This window comes from Pongo pygmaeus, chromosome 6 (assembly GCF_028885625.2).
Source record: "Pongo pygmaeus isolate AG05252 chromosome 6, NHGRI_mPonPyg2-v2.0_pri, whole genome shotgun sequence".
In the NCBI taxonomy this organism is placed as follows: domain Eukaryota; kingdom Metazoa; phylum Chordata; class Mammalia; order Primates; family Hominidae; genus Pongo; species Pongo pygmaeus.
Genome location: NC_072379.2, coordinates 68,899,834 through 68,921,398, shown reverse-complemented (window position 1 = coordinate 68,921,398; position 21,565 = coordinate 68,899,834). Strand labels below are relative to the sequence as shown.

The 21,565-nt window shown below is 34.3% G+C and overlaps 1 protein-coding gene across 4 annotated transcripts in view; it reads right to left on the bottom strand.

Annotated features, from left to right (window-relative positions):
* The window catches only part of SNX13 (sorting nexin 13), a 156,607-nt gene that overhangs the window by 16,817 nt on the left and 118,225 nt on the right, over positions 1–21,565 (bottom strand). For 2 of the 4 annotated variants that reach the window (XM_054496852.2, XM_063667497.1), the window contains 4 exons: positions 18,365–18,434; positions 13,873–14,045; positions 8,556–8,663; positions 7,206–7,316 (listed from right to left, as the gene is read on the bottom strand). In XM_054496852.2, the coding sequence (XP_054352827.1) occupies positions 7,206–7,316; positions 8,556–8,663; positions 13,873–14,045; positions 18,365–18,434 (462 nt within the window). The remainder of the gene's footprint in view (positions 1–7,205; positions 7,317–8,555; positions 8,664–13,872; positions 14,046–18,364; positions 18,435–21,565) is intronic. The other 2 variants (XM_054496853.2, XM_063667498.1) reach the window with 1 other exon arrangement.

Here is a 21,565-nt window from a genome sequence, read left to right as displayed (position 1 = left end):
TGGGTCCCTGACCCCCATGCCTCCTGACTGGGAGACACCTCCCATCAGGGGTCGACAGACACCTCATACAGGAGACCTCCAGCTGGCATCTGGACAGTGCCCCTCTGGGATGAAGCATCCAGAGGAAGGAACAGGCAGCAATCTTGGCTGCTCTGCAGCCTCTGCTGGTGATACTCAGGCAAACAGGGTCTGGAGTGGGCGTCCAGCAAACCTGCCACAGTGGGGCCTGATTGTTAGAAGGAAAACTAACAAACAGAAAGGAACAGCATCAACAACAACCAAAAGAACATCCACACAGAAACCCATCTGAAGGTCAGCAACATCAAAGACCAAAGGTAAACAAATTCACGACGAAGACGAAAAACCAGTACAAAAAGGCTGAAAATTCCAAAAACCAGAACGCATCTTCTCCTCCAAAGGATCACAACTCCTCACTAGCAAAGGAACAAAACTGGATGGAGAATGAGATTGACAAACTGACAGAAGTAAGCTTCAGAAGGTGGGTAATAAGAAACTCCTCTGACCTAAAGGAGCATGTTCTAACCCAATGCAAGGAAACTAAGAACTCTGAAAAAAGGTTGAATTGCTAACTACAATAACCAATGTAAAGAAGATCATAAATGACCTGATGGAGCTGAAAAACACAGCATAACTTTGTGAAGCATACACAACTCTCAATAGCTGAGTTGATTAAGTGGAAGAAAGGATATCAGAGACTGAAGATCAACTTAATGAAATAAAGTGTGAAGACAAGATTAGAGAAAAAAGAACGAAAAGAAACGAACAAAGCCTCCAAGAAATATAAGACTATGAGAAAAGACCAAACCTAAGTTTGATTGGTGTACCTGAAAGTGACGGGGAGAATGGAACCAAGTTGGAAAACACTCTTCAGGATATTATCCAGAACTTCCCCAACCTAGCAAGGCAGGCCAACATTCAAATTCAGGAAATACAGAGAACACCACAAAGACACTCCTCAAGAAGAGCAACCCCAAGACACATAATTGTCAGATTCATCAAGGTTGAAATGAAGGAAAAAAATGTAAAAGGCAGCTAGAGAGAAAGGTTGGATCACTCATGAAGGGAAGCCCATCAGACTAACAGCTGATCTCTCTGCAGAAACCCTACAAGCCAGAAGAGAGTGGGGGCCAGTATTCAACATTCTTAAAGAAAAGAATTTTCAACCCAGAATTTCATATTCAGCCAAATAAAGCTTCATAAGCAAAGGAGAAATAAAATTCTGTATAAACAATCAAATGCTGTGAGATTTTGTCACCACCAGGCCTGCCTTATAAGAGCTCCTAAAGGAAGCACTAAACATGGAAAGGAAAAACCAGTACCAGCCACTGCAAAAACATACCAAATTGTAAACACCACTGACACTATGAAGAAACTGCATCAACTAATGGGCAAAATAACCAGCTAGCATCAATAATGACAGGATCAAATTCACACATAACAATATTAACCTTAAATGTAAATGGGCTAAATGCCCCCGTGAAAAGAGACAGACTGGCAAATTGGATAAATTGTCAAGACCCACCGGTGTGCTGTATTCAGGAGACCCATCTCACATGCAAAGACACACATAGGCTCAAAATAAAGGGAGGGAGGAATATTTACCAAGCAGATGGAAAGCAAAAAAAAAAAAAAAAAGCAGGTATTGCAATCTTCTTAGTCTCTGATAAAACGGACTTTAAACCAACAAAGACTTTAAACCAACAAAGGGAAAAAGAAGGGCATTACATAATGGTAAAGGGATCAATGCAACAAGAGCTAACTATCCTAAATATATGCACCCAATACAGGAGCACCCAGTTTCATACAGCAAGAGACCTACAAAGAGACTTAGATTCCCAAACAATAATAGTGGGAGACTTTAACACCCTACTGTCAATATTAGACAGATCAATGAGACAGAAAATTAACAAGGATATTCAGGACTTGAACTCAGCTGTGGACCAAGCAGACCTAACAGATATCTGCAGAACTCTCCACCCCAAGTCAACAGAATATACATTCTTCTCAGCACCACATCGCACTTATTCTAAAATTGACCACATAATTGGAAGTAAAACACTCCTCAGCAAATGCAAAAGAATGGAAATCATAACAAACAGTCTCTCAGACCTCAGTGCAATCAAATTAGAACTCAGGATTAAGAAACTCACTCAAAACAGCACAACTACATGGAAATTGAACAACCTGCTCTGGAATGACCACTGGGTAAATAACGAAATAAAGGTAGAAATAAATACGTTCCTTGAAACTAATGAGAACAAAGATGCAACATACCAGAATCTCTGGGACACAGCTAAACAGTGTTTAGAGGAAAATTTATAGCACTAAATGCCCCCATGAGAAAGCAGGAAAGATCTAAAATCGACACCCTAACATTGCAATTAAAAAGACTAGAGAAGCAAGAGCAAACAAATTCAAAAGCTAGCAGAAGACAAGAAATAACTAAGATCAGAGCAGAACTGAAGGAGATAGAGACACGAAAAACGCTTCAAAAAAATCAATGAGTCCAGGAGCTGTTTTGAAAAGATCAATAAGATAGATAGAGGACTAGCCAGACTAATAAAGAAAAGAGAAGAATCAAATAGACACAATAAAAAATGATAAAGGGGGTATCACCACTGATCCCACAGAAATACAAACTACCGTCAGAGAACACTATAAACAACTCTACACAAATAAACTAGAAAATCTAGAAGAAATGGATAAATTCCTAGACACATCCACCCTCCCAAGACTAAACCAAGAAGTCGAATCCCTGAAGAGACCAACAAGTTCTGAAATTGAGGCTGTAATTAATAGCCTACCAAAGAAAAAAAAAGCCCAGGACCTGATGGCTTCACAGCCAAATTCTACCAGAGGTACAATTCTACCAGAGGTACAAATTCTACCAGAGGTACAGAGGAGCTGGTACCTTTCCTTCTGAAACTATTCCAAACAACAGAAAAAGAGGGAGTCCTCCCTAACTCATTATATGAGGCCAGCATCATCCCGATACCAAAACCTGTCAGAGACACAACAACAAAAAAAGAAAATTTCAGGCCAATACACCTGATGAACATCAATGTGAAAATCCTCAATAAAATACTGTGAAACTGAATCCAGCAGCACATCAAAAAGCTTATCCACCACAATCAAGTTGGCTTCATCCCTGGGATGCAAGGCTGGTTCAACATACACAAATCAATAAATGTCATCCATCACATAAACAGAACCAATGACAAAAACCATATAATTATCTCAATAGATGCAGAAAAGGCCTTTGACAAAATTCAACACCCCTTCATGCTAAAAAACTCTCAATAAACTAGGTATCAATGGAACGTATCTCAAAATAATAAGAGCTATTTATGACAAAAACACAGCCAATATCATACTGAATGGGCAAAAGCTGGAAGCATTCCCTTTAAAAACTGGCACAAGACAAGGATACCCTCTCTCACCACTCCTGTTCAACACAGTATTGGAAGGATGTCTGGCCTGGACAATCAGTCAAGAGAAAGAAAGAAAAGGTATTCAAATAGGAAGAGAGAAAGTCAAATTATCTCTGTTTGCAGATGACATGATTGTATATTTAGAAAACCCATCATCTCAGCCCAAAATCTCCTTAAGCACATAAGCAACTTCAGCAAAGTCCCAGGATACAAAATCAATGTGCAAAAATCACAAGCATTCCTATACACCAATAATAGACAAACAGAGAGCCAAATCATGAGTGAACTCCCATTCACAATTGCTACAAAGAGAATAAAATACCAAGGAATACAACTTACAAGGGATGTGAAGGACATCTTTAAGGAGAACTACAAACTACTGCTCAAGGAAGTAAGAAAGGACACAAATAAATGGAAAAACATTCCATGCTCATGGATAGGAAGAATCAATGTCATGAAAATGGCCATATTGCCCAAAGTAATTTATAGATTCAATGATATCCCCATCAAGCTACCATTGACTTTCTTCACAGAATTAGAAAAAACTACTTTAAATTTCATATGGAAGTAAAAAGAGCCCATATAGCCAAGAGAATCCTAAGCAAAAAGATCAAAGCTGGAGACATCACACTACCTGACTTCAAACTATACTACAAAGCTACAGTAGCCAAAACAGCATGGTACTGGTACCAAAACAGATATATAGACCAATGGAACAGAACGGAGGCCTCAGAAACAACGCCATACATCTACAACCATCTGATCTTTGAAAACCCTGACAAAAACAAGCAATAGGGAAAGGATTCCGTATTTAATAAATGGTGTTGGGAAAACTGGCTAGCCATATGCAGAAAACTGAAACTGGACCCCTTCCTTACACCTTATACAAAAATTAACTCAAGATGGATTAAAGACTTAAACATAAGACCTAAAAAACATAAAAACCCTAGAAGAAAACCTAGGCAATACCATCCGGGACATAGGGATGGGCAAAGACTTCATGACTAAAACACCAAAAGCAATGGCAACAAAAGCCAAAATTGACAAATGGGATCTAATTAAACTAAAGGGCTTCTGGACAGCAAAAGAAACTATCATCAGCATGAACTGCGGAAACCTACAGATTGGGAGAAAATTTTTGCAATCTATCCATCTGACAAAGGGCTCATATCCAGAATCTACAAAGAACTGAAACAAACTTACAAGAAAAAAAAACAACCCCATCAGAAAGTGGGCAAAGGATATGAACAGACACTTCTCAAAATAAGACATTTATGCAGCCAACAAACAAGAAAAAAAGCTCAACATCACTGGTCATTAGAGAAATGCATATCAAACCACAAGGAGATACCATCTCACACCAGTTAGAATGGCAATCATTAAAAAGTCAGGAAACAACAGATGATGGAGAGGATGTGGAGATACAGGAACGCTTTTACACTGTTGGTGGGAGTGTAAATTAGTTCAACCACTGTGGAAGACAGTGTGGCAATTCCTCACGGATCTAGAACCAGAAATACCATTTGACCCAGTAATCTCATTACTGGGTATATACCCAAAGGATGATAAATCATTCTACTGTAAAGACACATGCACACGTATGTTTATTGCAGCACTGTTCAAAATAGCAAAGACTTGGAACCAACTCAAATGCCCATTGATGATAGACTGGATAAAGAAAATGTGGCACATATACACCATGGAATACTATGCAACCACATAAAAGGATGAGTTCATGTCCTTTACAGGAACATGGATAAAGCTGGAAACCATCATTCTCAGGAAACTAACATAAGAACAGAAAACCAAACACCGCATGTTCTCCCACATGGACACAGGGAGGGAAACATCATACACTGGGCCTGTCAGGGGGTTGAGGGCTAGGGGAGGGATAGCATTAGGAGAAATACCTAATGTAGATGACAGGTTAATGGGTGCAGCAAAGCACCACGGCACATGTATACCTACGTAACAAACCTGCACATTCTGCACATGTATCCAAGTACTTAAAGTATGAAAAATTAAAAAAATGAAAAAAAAAGTGGTGTATAACTGTTGGGACATACACATGTGCTACTGTTTGGTTAAAAAAAAGTGTACTTTAATATTTCTTTTATCTCCAAAAGCTGTTATCAATTTATTACTTTATCTTAAAATGGATATAATCTTTAAAGGAGAAAAGATATATAAACATAAAAAACATGGAACACTAAAATGCATCTCTAGTGACAATAAAACTGTTCCAAGTTGGAATTTAACTCAATCACTTCAATCATGAAATACGCAGAAAAGCAACATATATTTTTCCCCTCCATTGTAAGGTCCACACCCTAGAACTTATTATTAAAATAAAACACTAACTTAGAACTGTTATTAGGTTGGTGCAAAGGTAATTGTGGTTTTTGCCACTTTTTTTTAAATGTCCAAAAACTACAATTACTTTTGCACCAAACTATACAATCAAAAATCCTAAAGTAATCATATGAACTCCTTTTTTCTTTTTTTTTTTTTTGAGACAGGGTCTTGCTCTGTGACACAGGCTGGAGTGTGCAGTGGCATGACCATGGTTCACTGAAGCCTTGGACTCCCAGGTTCAAGCGATCCTCCCATCTCAGCCTCTTGAGTATCTGGGACTATAGGTGTGCACCACCATGCCCAGCTAATATTTTTTATTTTTTGTAGAGACAGGGTCTCGCTATGTTACCAGGGTTAGTCTTGAACTCCTAGGCCCAAGCAATCCACCCGCCTCAGCCTCCCAAAGCGCTGGGATTACAGGCATGAGCCACCGTGCTTGGCCCAAACTTCCTATAATTGTTAATTCTTACTTATTTTGTAGGAATTCCTTAATCTTTTTAAAAAGTTGGTCTTTTTAGGGGGACAAAGAATAGTGAGAAAGTCCTTGTTCTTTTTACATTTTCATTTTGAAATAATTTCAGACTTATAAAAAGTGATAAAATACAAAGAGTGGTATAAATAATACCAGCTTCCCCCACTGCTGCTCCTGCTCCTATTGCTAGTATTACTAAGAGCAAACATTTATTTAGAGGTTTATTATTTTCCAGGCACTGTAATATACAGAATATTGCATGATTCACATAATGCTCTAATGAAATTTAAATCTTCATTTCTTGAGTAAACCGAAGTACCAAAGGTTCAGTAACATGCTCAAGGTCACAGCTAGTAAATAGTAGAGCAGGGATCTGAACCAAAAGACTGCCTGATTTCAAAGCTTGTGTTCTTACCCACTAAACTATCCTACCTAATTTAAGCACTTATTTACTGTCTTACCTTACGATTTTATTCCAAGTATAGGTCTTAAATCCTATTTTAAATTATTTAAAATATTTTATATAATAATGATTTTATTCAAAAGGCATAAATACTTTCAGAACATATCCTGTTTAATATTTTTATCATTATTCCAAGTAAATGACATTTTAATCTCAGAATGAAACATTTCCCTCTAAAGATAACGAAAAGCTTGTGACTTGTCTCAGACAAACTTTTCTTAATGTACCATTTCAAACTTTTTTTTTCTTCCTTTCAAGCATCTGCTGAATTATAATCAACATGTCAAGAAAGGAGTTTATATGTAGATATTCCTATCAATAGTGATAAACATGCCGAGGAGAACTTAATAAAATTTTCTAGTTTTAAAACACACATACAAATCTAAATTTATTTTCTTTTATTACAAACAAAGTAAGAAAACAGACCTAAAAAGAAACCCAGTGCAGTGGTCTGCTTACTTACCTTGCGAGCAAAATCCCCTTTTCCTTTACTGTAGGCTTTGTTCTCAAGGAAATCATATACATAGTGAGCTAAAGCTGGGGATGCCTTCATCATTTCAGGAGCTAACAGTAACTACCAAGAAAAAAAAAAAAAAAAAAAGAGATTATCTTAAACTGACAGGATGCTAGAAATTACTATTGTTTATAATTTTAGCTCATAAATTTTAAGAATGTATAGTAAAAAATACTGATTTATATTTTTAAAAACCCAATTATACAGTTAGGATAAAGTCACCAATAATTTTATGACAATTAACAGCTTGGTATATATATTCTTCATATCAGCTATTTTGACTTTAAGTGTATCTAATGTGAAAGTTGTCCAAACATATTTACTATTTTATTTTCAGATCTTATAGCTTATAATAAGAAGATCCACGTTAGAAAACTGTCACGTTATTTGAATAACAATTCTAGAGTTAACATTAAATAAGCTGGGCAAGGTGGCTCATGCCTGTAACCCCAGCACTTTTGGAGATTGAGGCAGGAAAATTGCCCGAGCCAGGAATACAAGACCAGCCTGGGCAGCAAAACAAGACCCCATCTCTACAAAAATATTTAAAAAATTAGCCAGGCACAGTGGCATGCACCTGTAGTCCTAGCTACTCAGCAGGCTGAGGCAGGATGATCCCTCGAGCCCAGGAGTTCAAACTCACAGTGAGCTATGATTGCATCACTGCACTCCAGCCTGGGTGACAGAACAAGACCCGGTCTCAAAACAAACAAAACGTTAAATAAAAATGGTATGAAATAAAGTACATAAAATAATCCAAACAAAAACATTCAGGTGTTATATGGAAGCCCCAAACAAAATATTGCTTTCACAACTGCTAATGTAACAACATTCTAGCTTGGTTCCTTCAATGGAACAAGTTTTGACATACTGAGTTCATTAGCTAAGAAGTATATAATACAGCGACATCTAAAAGATACATTTAGGATAAAAGATTTGGGAAAAGGTGGTTTTTCTTAAGAATCTTGTAAATACATGATACAGACATTTAGCACTTTAAAAAAAAAATTCAAATGTTTGAGTCAGGAGAAGACAGGCATGTGCATTTATCTAAACACAAACAAGCAAAATCCCTAACATGGACTGTCTAGAAAACTTCTAAGTTAATCAATACACACAGAAATAATGTTTACAAATTACTAAGCAGACGGCATGTCACATTTGACATGCTGCACAAAAGTGGTTGCTACCCTGTGATTACAGTAAAAACATTCTGTGTGCTATATTAAATGAAAAACATTCTATACCTGTGTGCTATATTAAATGAAAATCTGTGGATTATAGTAAGCATGAGCTTACCTGCAAATATGCATTTAGATCCTTTTTTCTCTTTTCTAAAAAATCTCTATCCATATTATTAAAAGTCTTTTTTCCAGGAAGTTTCAATATGCTTGAGAGACTTTCAAACTGTAAGACAGAATACATTCAATAGCACTTTTTATGAAGACAAAAGGTTTTCCCAAGTGATGATTTCTCTACATATTAAAAACATCTTCAGGCCAGGTGCGGTGGCTCACGCCTATAATCCCAGCACTTTGGGAGGCTGAGGCAGGCAGATCACCTGAGGTCAGGAGTTTGAGATCAGCCTGACCAACATAGAGAAACCCCGTCTCTACTAAAAATACAAAATTAGCTGGGCATGGTGGCACATGCCTGTAATCCCAGCTACTTGGGAGGATGAGGGAGGAGAATAGCTTGAACCTAGAAGGTAGAGGTTGTGATGAGCCGAGAGTGTGCCATTGCACTCCAGCCTGGGCAATAAGAGCGAAACTCCGTCTCAAAAAACAACAACAACAACAACAACAAAAAACCATCTTCAACAGATAATTTTGCAATATATTACGTGAAAATCAGAAAATAAAAAACATTGTCCAAATATACTCAAAACACAGTTCTAATATTATTTATTAAAAAAGTATTTTAAATCAAGAATGACAGATTTGCATAAATGATGAAGATGGATTTTGACCATGTGGGGTTTCATTTAATATTCTCCCTAATATTGACATTGTTCAAAATTTTCATAATAAAAGGTTTTAAAAAATATTTTCCTTAATAAGCCTTTGACCTGTAAAGTACTAGCAGATAAAAAGGTAATTTTCAAAATACAGATAGTAGTTATATTATAACCCTGTGTATACACAACTATAATAAATATTGATACCTTTGCCCCATCAACCACATTAAATATAAACTCATAGATTACACTAACCAAAAAAAAATTAAGAACAGTCAGCATATACTTTATCTTTGTAAAATCACAAACACAAAGTAAATGCATATACCATAAGTCTAGCACTTATGGACTTAACATTTGGATGCACCTTCAAAGGTCCATCATCGTAATCTGTAATGCCTTGCTAAAACACAAATTTTTTTTAACCATAAGAGCTGCTAAAATAGTTTAAGAGCAAAGTCATTTAACTAGTGACTGTACCTGACCAACAGCCTAGTACTGAAATTCAAACAGCCTCACCACTTTTCCCTTGTGATACATATCCTAAAGCGAAACAAACTTTTTAAAACAATTATTTGTTGAAAACAACGTCTCTGTAAAGAAAACTAATTCTTGGTGCAGAGATTAAAGAGAAGAGAAATGAAAAGGATTAGGATAATTTCCATCCCCAAACTGGAAGATTCTGATACATTATTAAAAGAAGGACAAATCTGATGGCTGCTTGGAGCTAAAATGTGAACAAGTTCATTATATGTTACACATGAAAGGTAAAAGCAGTTTTTTACTCCAGTATTGGGAGGAAAACCAAGAAAGTGTAGAGGTAATTTATAGAGAAAACATTAACTATAGCAATATTCTCAAATTTGGTGATTCACAAAAGTATTAGAAATGGGTCCTCACTGAACATCACATGTAAAAAAAAAATTTTTTGGAAGCAAATTTACTTTTTCAAGGTGTCCTAAGAGATATTTCTTGCAATATGACCTATCCACATTAAACTACTGACTCAATTTTAGAAAATACATATTTTTTCTGGCATTACCAAGTCTTGTGTGCTTGTACTGTATTTCCTCAAATTCATGTTGAAGCCCTAATATTCAGTGTCTCAGACTGTGACTGAATTCAGAGATAAAGCCCTTAAAGAGATGATTAAGTTTAAATGAGCCCCTTAGGGTGGGCCCCAACCCAACCTGACTGGTATCCCATCAGAAAAGAAAATTTGGACCCACTAAGAGACAACAGGAATGCATCACATAGAGAAATTGGCCACATAGGGACATGGCAAGAACCCTGCCATCTACAAGCCAAGAAGCGAGGCCTCACGACAAACCAAACTTGTCAATACCTTGATCTTTGATTTCTAGTCTCTGGAACTGTAAGAAAATAAATTTCTGTTGTTTGGGCCACCCAGTTGGCGGTATTTTATTAGGGCAGCCCTATCAAACTAATATACCAAGGAAATATGACACTATCCATTAAAACAACAATTTATTTCAGAAACTTTAAAATATTAAACCTTACTAATAAAAAGAAAAAACCACAGTAACAGTTATTTTCTTAAAGCCTAAATTACCAAAATAAACTCCTTTGTAAGTTGTCTGTCTGGAACAGAAACATAAATCACTAAGTTTTCTCAAACTATAAAAGCAAGGGAGAAAATGTGAAAATTTATACTCTATATTAACTCATCATAAACTTGCTATTTAAAAGATTATTTTAAAGTACGAACAAAACAACTGCCCATTCCCTGAAAAGTAATATAATCCCTTCTGCCAAAAATTCATGAAAATATTTTTAAAGGCATTTAAAAGAAATTTGAAATTCAGCAAAAAAGAACTAAAATAAATTATAACAGAGGATTTCAATGTTTACAAATAATTCAAATACTACACATAAATCATGGACATTCTAAAATCAAAGATCTTACTTTTCTACATTAAACACACCAAAAGTTTAGATTCCTAATACACTCCTGGAAAATTTAAAGAACAGACTTGAAATTCTGTATTAAAATAATTCAAAATTTCTTTAATATGGTGCATATTTTTACTCAGTTACCTTAATGAATACTTAATATGATCATTTAAATCATTAGTAGTTTATCTATACCTATACAGATTTCACCAAATAAAACAGAAATGCACAGTAGCTACTAAACTACAAGCTCTTAGAGGCAAGGACTTAGTCTGTCTTGTTCCCTCATATGTTGCTAGCACCAAGAAAAGTACCAGACACATAGGAAAAGCTTAATAAATATTTGTTAAATCAATGAATGAGCAGCTCAGGCCATTTCCAAAATCATGACATTTAACATTTTAATTATTTTCTTATAAGTCTCCATAAAATATCAAATAAGATTATTAAAATCTTTAAGGAAAATAAATGATAGCTCATACATTTAGCTTGGATTTTCATTCATTCATTCATTCATTTATGGAACAGGGTCTCACTCTGTCACCCAGGCTGGAGTGCTGTGGCAGGATCTCAGCTCACTGCAATCTCCACCTCCCAGGCTCAAGTGATCCTCCCACCTCAGCCTCCTGAGTAGCTGGGACTACAGCCCAGCTAATTTTTTGTATTTTTGTAGAAATGAAGTTTCGCCATATTGCCCAGGCTGGTCTCAAACTCCTGACCTCAAGCGATCTGCCCACCTCAGCCTCCCAAAGTGCTGGAATTACAGGCGTGAGGCACCGTGCTTGGCCTTGGAAAAAATGTTGTATCACAAAATTATATAAACAAAATGAAACTTGTTTTAAAATAATTTTACTTTAAGAGCTCTATGCAGTTACCATTTATCATGTTAACAGGCTGTACTGTGACCAACTGCTGAATTACAAATCATTACATTTTTCTTCCATTATTTTATAAGGGATTTGAGTTTTTAAAATACAGATAAGGCTGAGCTAAAAGGCAAACACCCTAAATCTTATTTACAGATACTTAATATTTTACTAAAACCTAATTTTCATTTAAAAGAGGAGTTTTTAATTTCTTAAGTTCTGTGAACAATCTAAACACTTAGGTAATCACAACTACCGTGGCTTTATAAGAAACAAACACACACACACACACACACACACACACACACACAAAAGGAAACACCAAGTCAAAACATGTCCATTTCACTCTCGTGAGCTGTTTGAAAAAGAAATTGTGCTGTATCAATTTAATTTTTGGCACTGAACTGAAAAGAGAAATTTCCGTATGAACTGTCCTCTTAAAGTTTTCTTAAAAAGTATGTTCTTCATTTACATTTGTCAATATGTAAAATAATGCCTACAGTTCTAGTCTAGAACATTTAAATCAGGGAATGATTATTCCTCTTAACTAGAAAGAAAATTACAACTATTTACACAATAAAAAATTTCATATTAAACTCTCATTAATTTGCAAGTAAATTCATTTGCAAATAAATAAAACTCTTACCAATTCAAATTATTTTTTATATTATCATGTTTGGTTAAAGTGTAAGGATGGGAATAAAAAGATATATGAGCTATATGCTTTTAAAATATCAAACAGGTAATATTTTAAAAAGTAAAGCAATTATTTCTTCAACGTGGGGCAGAAAATTATTTCATCTCTGCAAACAAATCAAGTTAAACATGAAGAAAGGTTATATTTGACACCAGAAGAACGTGCATATCCAAAGTTATTAATTCAATTTTCTTATTAATATAACTCAAAATAGTCCTTTTAATACAGGCTTCAGAAGTCAACATTAACCGGTTTTTCATCACTTTAAAGTTATTAATAGTTTATCTCACTCTAGCCACAAGATATTTTAATAAGATTATCATGGTGCCAACTATATATTTTCCACTATATTAAGTTGAAAAAGATATTTTCTGATTTCTAAAGTAGTACAATGTCATTTCAAAGCTTTAGCTCACCCAATCAGATGTCACTTTTAACTATTATTGGTTTAATACCAGTTGTATACCTAAAAGCCCTGAATGAGTCAGACGTTTTAAGAGTTAAAATAAGTTAAAATAAATTTCATAGATCATTTATTCCAATTCATCAAAGATCTTTTAAGTTGAGAAAATATTTAATTAAAAAATAGGACAGGGAAATAATTTCTTTAGATTTGTTATCTTTAAGAGTACTTTTAAATTATTCCTATAAAACAAGAGGGTTGTATTTAATAAGAATTAAAAATATTACTTGGTTAATATTAAATTTATTTTAGGTTGTGATTCAAAATAATTTGAGTAATGGATCAAGGATTCATTTCACTGTTACACTGCTGGATTAAACTGCCATTTAAAATAACTTCTAGGTTTAAATTATGCCTTCAAAAACAAAAGCACAAAATGTCCTACAGCAATCCCTATTCCTACTTCAATCTAAGCCCAAAAAACTTTGGAAAGCACAATACCCACAAATTTTAAAACCAGAAACATGTATTCACTTTAATTTTCCAAGGTATACTCTTGATAGTTTGTCACTAGTCCATGATGGTTAGGACTGAGGAAGTGTATTCAACATTTGATTTACTGGTTAAATGCTCAGATTAATTCTAAGATTTATGGTGATTATACCAAAAATTCTTACCTTATTTTTTAATTAATCACTCTATCTGGGCATCCTCAGATTTATAATCAAAATCAAATCAAGAAACAACATAAAGTGCACAAGTTTTTAAAACTTCATTACCTGTTCAGTGATTCTCATGTGGAAGTCATGGAAGTCACTATAACGACGATAGGTTTTCCACATCTCCTCACTGTTTAGGTTGCGCCGGTGTACAGTGATGGCATATAATGCATATGTCTTGCCATGATCATTACAAACGCCTGCCACAGCATATGGGTCATAGTCAGCATATACTAATCATTTAAAACAAAATGAAGAGGAATGAAAGACACAAAAAAGGAGGAAGAGGAAGAAAACAAAAAAGATAATATGAAATGAAGAAGAATCTGAAATGACAGACTGAGACAGAAGGATGTCACCAAAGGATAGATTCCCATCCTCCATATTTACATCCATAACGTATTACATATAATGGCTAAAACACAAAATAAACTAAGTTCAGTATGACACTATGAATCACAAAGTGGTACCTATTACAATTCTCTCTCTTCCAAAGAGCTTTCTGTTACTACATCACTACATCATTACATTACTACATCTAATGTTACCTTAGAGAGTAAAATTAGAATTTCTTAAATTTAATATAGAAAAAATAAACAAAATAATGTTTTGTACTAGCCTTCACTCTTCAGTTGTATTACAATTAAAATCTTTTCAACTAAATAGCAACAGCCACGGGATAACATTTATCTTCTGGCAATTTTCCTTTTCTTTGATATGTTCAATAGTTCACAAGTGCGGTTTATTCTGGGGATTTTTTTTTTTTAAGCATTTTCGCATTAATTTGCCACATACCAAGCAAGTCAGGTAATCTCTAAAATCAAAGCCTGTTTCCATTTTGTACTAATCTTAACTAAGGAGATGCACTTTAAATCATTTTCTCTAACTTGTCTTTCTGATGTTCCATTTCTTTATCTTTCTGCACTCTACAATTACGTCTCCAAAAGTTAATACTGAGTCTCTTCTCATCTGTATCTGGTCTATTTCTTAATCCATCCTCTGACCTTACTTTCAATCACTGTATTTTTTTGATCTCTAGAGTTTTATTTGGTTCTTTTTCATACTGTTTATTCTTGTCTTAGGATTTCTCTCTAGGAATATTTTTAACATACTTATGGCCAAGTCTATTAAGACTGCCATCTCCAAGTTCACAGGATGCAAATTATCTGCTGGTTCTGTTGGCTTTCTCTTATTGTGGTTCATATTTCTTTCTGTTGCTATTAATTGCTTTCTGTAAGCTCATTTCCAGCTGGTTTTATTTCTCCCTGGGTGTTCTGAGTGCCCTGGGCTAGGGAAGCATTCGCACTGAACAGTGTCAAGTGTCACCACTCTAACTGCTGGTTTCAGTGGTTCAGAAATAATTTTAATACTAACTCTCTGGCTTGAGATCTTGTAGTACATAATCACTTGAGGACAGCTAAATCCAGACATACTCATGATAGGATGCAAGCTGGGCCTTCAATTTTTTGTGGGTGACAGATACCATTTCCAATCATGATCTTGACATTTCTTGTTCTTTCTACTGATGTTAGGCTGTTTTCCTAGTTCCTCTTTGACATTGAGCCGCCCTTTTTGACTCTAGGCTTTACGTAAAGCACTTTGTTCCAGCATCCCATGGCCTTGGCCCATCCTGCCTCTTCTAAATTTGAGGGCAGGAAAATGCTATCAAAATCAAGATCCAGTCTTTATGCTACTACGAGCCCCTTGCTTTAACACCCCTTCAATTCTCTGTATTTACTTTTCCCCATGTTCTATGGCATCTGTAGATTTTCCCCTTCAGCTATACTTATAATATTGTTGTTAGCCTTTCTATGCGTGGAAGGCATGATTTCCCATAGCAGTTCAGACTACCACACTAATCAGAAGTCTAAAACTGATCTTGTAATAATGGATTATGTTCATTCATAAGTGTGAATAAACGTGGTCAAGTTCTGGGGCTAACATTTTGCTATTTTGTATATGACTGGGCAGAAGAAGGTCACTACAGCTTTTTGAAATTAATAACATAAAAGTTGGAACTCTATATTGGCAAGAGTAGTTGGACAGAAGCTCTTCCCAAACTTTCTTAAAATTTTTTCTAAAATTTGTACTTTCTTTCCAAAATTATCTTTCATTCCCTTTCCATCTATTATCACAGTTTCTGATTTGACAAAGTATACGACTAGAAATAGACTTTGGACATCTTGCTCTATAAGTAGCACGATTATTCACTGTTCACCTTGTCCAGTTATCTTTCTCTCAGAGACTTATGCAAATTAAACAGCACAACACGTTTTAATCACGTTAGAGAACCACCATTTCTCAATGGAGTTAGCATGGCAACAAGGGAATGGTTTTATCAGGTGTGTCCAAGATAGGTTTGAGAAAGGAAAATAGAAAGCAGAGGCCAATTAGGCAGCTAACCATAACCAATTAAAAATTAACAAGAGTAAGGAGAATAGCAAGGAACAAAAAAGGAGAAGAGATATAAGAAAGAATAATCAGGATTTGTCAAAAACCAATAGGCTTGGAAGATCATCCAGGGTGGATGCACAATAGGAAGAATAATGAGGTAATTATTAAAAAAAATGCAGAAGACATCAAGGTAATCTGACTTAAAGGAAGATAATGGGGTTACATATATTGGTTTTGTGAAGATGGTGATTTAGCTAGAAGGGTTTGTTTTTATTAGGCCAATGTTACTCATAGCAGGCGATCTGCAAACTATTTGCTAGAATTCTTATTACGTAAAAAAAAAAAAAAAAGCACCAGAATGTAAATCAACTCCATTACTAATCATATTGTTTAATTTAGCCAATACTTTTTAAAGCAAGATTTCTCAATGAGGGAAGCAATACACATACTAGACCACCATTCTTGTGTGTGTACTGCTTCCTTGGACCATTCTTTCAGTAGCACTGGACTAGTCTATATGCTCCTACTTTGTGAAATAAAGATGCTAAAAGATCTAGAATCAAAGAGACTCTGAAGTCCAATTGGTAAAATTAGTATTTAATGAACCAACAATCAAATATGTCTATCATGCATAATTACCAATATAATTAATTAGTTCCATAACAACCCTATGAGTTATGTATTATTATTATTATTATTACTAGCCCATCTTACAGATAAGGAAATTGAGGTACAAGGAAGTTAAGGAACTCTCTCAGGTTCACCCAGCTATTTTTTTTTTTAACTCGATCTTAATTTTGGATGGCTCACCCAACTATTAACTGGCCGAGCTGGGGTTTGAGCCCAAGCAATTCAGTAAAAAAGTTATACTCTTAACCACTATACTATGCTGCTTCTTCAGTATTTACATATGTTTGTCAGGAAGAAATAACTTTTTTTTTTTTTTTTGAGACGGAGTCTCGCTCCGTCGCCAGGCTAAAGTGCAGTGGTGTGATCTCGGCTCATTGAAACCTCCGCCTCCTGGGTTCAAGCGATGCTCTTGCCTCAGCCTCCTGAGTAGCTGGAACTACAGGTGCGCACCACCACGCCCAGCTAATTTTTGTATTTTTAGTAGAGACGGGGTTTCACCATGGCCAGGATGGTCTCAATATCTTGACCTCGTAATCTGCCTGCTTCAGCCTTCCAAAAGTTCTGGGATTACAGGCGTAAGCCACCAAGCCCAGCCTGAAATAATTTCTTAAAAATGCCTAGCACAGTGCTTCCATACATTTTAAGAAGCTAATAAATACTTGTTTTCTTCCAGAAATCTGGCAGGCAACAAATGTAAATTGAAACTTCAGTTCCAGTGAGAAGAAAAAGGAAATGAAGATCTATTTTAAAAAGATGCAAGTTAATGTCTTCTAAACTATACTATACTACACTATACTAGACTAGACTAGACTAGACTATAAAATCTCTTCAGTGTCTAAAATGCAAGCATGAAATTGAATTGAGGTATATACCTCAGTATGTTTATACTTCAGTATGTAATATGACAAACACACTTCTATATTCTAAGAACAGTGAGAGGTCAGATAAGAAAACTATCATTATTTAATACTCATTAGTGTTATCTAATAACTCAACAGCAATGATGAAAACTGGTTATTTTTCCTGGATTTACTAACAATTCTTCACGTATGCTGAATGATCACAAAGTTTTAGAGGTTTCTCACCTCATTATTCAAGCACTTCTTGAAGTTCTGCAAACCCCTATACCGGGGGCTTCATCTACCTCAGTTATCTAGCCTGACTTTGTATATATGAAAACTAATCCTGAACTAAGATCTCTCCAGAAAAGATTTAACGAGAATTATACAGACAACTATCAGCTAGACTCAAGCACAAAGAGGAAAAGAATGGTTTCAGAGTTTATTAGAAATAGTAAAACACTTAGAATATAAGCATTTTCAAATGTTGATAGTGACAATCTTAGAGAGATCAAATACATAAGCAAATAAATATAACAGAATTTAATGAAGGACATGCTGCAGAAAAAAAAAGTAAAAATATGACCAGAGAACAAAAAAATGGTTAGTAAAAATTAAGTGTGGAAAATTATTTAGGGATATAATAATACATAGTTTTAATGCAATAATTATACTTCAAACTCTCTTACCAGTGTCTGAAATATAGGCATGAAGTTGTACTGAGTCATCAGAAGAAACATTTGAAAGGTCATCTAAAGACTGAGAAAAAAAAATCAGGAAACAAATTTTTAAAATTTTATAGGAAAAAAAAGAGTCAAAGAATTCTACATCATATATGCATTACAATTACTCATTTCCATGCATGTAAACTATATATTATTTGTATACCCTCCATCCCCTCCATACACAATAATCTTTTCCATTTAGGCTAACAGAAAAAAAGCAAAGATTAAGAAACAATGAAACAAAATAATTTAGTAATAAACTTAATATATTAGATTATTTCTCCCTTAATTGCTTGTCCATCTACTGTAACTTGCTACTTTTCAATTATGGTCCTTATATGGCAAGAAAATCTAGACAAAAATAAGTAGCCATATTCTTATGTTAACATTTATGTTGAAATACACTAGAACCAGATCTGTATTTTTTAGCTTAATACTTTTGTTAATATAGAAATAATTTTTAAATTTAATTCAGATTCCTTATCTATAAAATGAGAATACTACCTAAGTCAGAGAATTATGTGAAGATTAAATAAGACATGTAAGACATTTAGAAAACTGCCTAATATAACAACTGTTAGCTATTATTCTGATTATTTATTAAATGAGGTGAATCCATAGACTATGATAGATTTTAAATGATTAGTTTTCAAAAACAATTCCACAAACATAAATTCCTATTGATTGACTCAAAATGAATCTTTTATAACTACGGCCTTTGGGTCTAAACTTTAAAACTGTTTTTGCCACATATACATATATCCTCACATATATAAAAAGGAACATAATCATATAATTAAAGCAGGCTGCAGAGTTAACATGGCAGCCTGAAACTGCTCTGCCTAGAAAAGACTGCTTCCAAGGTTGTCCCTTGGATGGAATCTGGGAACTTAAATTTAGGGAAGATTCCCAGCATTCTCTAACCAGTAAGAGTGGTTTACCATACCCAAACTATCTGTATAAGAAATGTTTATGCTGAACACCTGCTTTCCTTCTAGGAGTCTAGAATTCTGGTATGTGCTATATAATCTGCCTCCAATAAAAAACCTGTACATTTAATCTCCAATGAATTTTCCTGGTGGCAACATTTCACATGTGTTGTCTTGCTGATTTTGCTTTATAACCTTTCATGATAAGAAATTCTAGCCATGAGTAAGACTATGGTGTGTTCTGTGAGTTTTCTTGGCAAATCACTGAGCCTGGGAGTGGTCTTGGGGACACCTAACGTATATAATCTAGACATATTTCACGTATTTATATTATTCACACATTTCACATATTCATATTATATAACTCAGATATATTTCACACTTTGAAAATAACAGGATGTGAATGAGCTTTTGAGTCCTAATATAATATTATTATTACTAAAAGGGTCATCTAAATGACTTAAAAGCAACCATCCATATGGCACAAAGTCACTTAAATTAAGGCAATTGCATTCTAAGAAGAAGTCCAAAAATGTATCTACTAAAAACTGATTGTTAAGAGAAGCAAAATGTGATAATTCTATACAGATAATCCACAAGACTTCCCTGGTCAACTCAAATGGCAAAGACATCAAATTAAATTAGATCTAGTCCATGCTCTACTACCAATACCTTAAGAGATTTTAACCGTATCAACTACTTTCTCGGATTTCAGTTTTCCCAATGGTAAAACGGGGCTAATACCTGCTCTACATCTCTGTCAGGACATACTGTGAATGAAAATGCTTTGGGAAAAAACAGGAGTGCATTTATTTTTATGTGCTCAAGAAATCATTTTGATAGAAACAGCACAACCTTTACTTCAGTATTTTTATGTGAAAGATAGAAGACTCAGAGGAAATGGAATAGTCTACCAAATTCATATTATCTACTATAACTTCTTCTAATTATAAGCCAGCACAGGTAACATAAAATAATCTATTTTTTTAAAAAAAGCATTATTAATAATGGTAACCTTCCCTTGTATGTTAACATTTAACATGCTAAATGTATTTATCTCTTTAAACATGTTAGCATCTCATACTATGCAATCCAAAAGTTGTTAAAAAGGCTTTGTGGAGAAATGTCTTTTTATCTCTTTTAAAATATGCAATTAGTAAATATTATTTTCATTACATATGATGAAAACTTTGGAAAAACATTAGTTACAGTTATAGTGCATGTAAATATCAAGTGGACTATAAAGTTACAATTGGTAAAATAATATTTACAAAACTACATTTGATTTAGGAATGTATTAAAAGAGAATTGTGATTTCAAAACAAGTACATTAATTCTATATTGAAATAAGCACAATTTGCAAAGTACTCCTTAAATTATGATTCTTAAACTCCTTGTAAGAAAGTGTTTTTTAACACTAAGACAAAAATTGAAAATTCAAATTTACAATGATAGTCATCAAATACAACCAAAATGGCACTAAAGGAAATGCTTGTAATTTACCTACCAAGCTACCAATGGCAAAATGAGTAAAATACCAAACACATTAAATATCTCCTTTGTTTAGTATATTGGAATAAACTATCGTGATGTAGTTTACAATCTTAAGCTATTTTTAAAATGCAGATATTCACTAGAATTTGTATACATGGTCCAACTACTTAAAAGTATGAATTAAATAGATTTATGGGAATAATAAAATACTCCAAGTCACTGACTTCAAGTATGACCTTTTTTTGATCCACAGACTATTCTGGTTTATATTACCATGTGACAAAAGAGACTTATCTTATTTGGAAAAGCATTTACTCCAGACATGGAATAAAGAAAAAAAATTTTTTACTAGTGTTTGAACATTTACACAAGTACTACAAATGTGAATACTAAAAAACTTCAAACCAAGGAAGGGTTTCATCACATTTGGAAACTTTTCTATATAATGAACATTATTTTTAACACTTCCTTCAAGCTCTAGGAGCAATTCCTTTTAGTTTAAAGCCCTGGACTATAACAAATAAATGGTAATGACACCAAATGATTTAGGAAATATTTTAAAAGTTACAAAGTATCTGACAATTCTACGACAGATTTGCTTTAGTGTTTTACTAAAGGTTATAATACAGTAACAGAACATTTACTCAATAAGGTTATTTTAGAAGCAAACATGGTAGTACAGCTAACACCTAAGACGACTAACCTCTAAAACATTTAGCTATTACGAAAGGTCTAAAAGAAA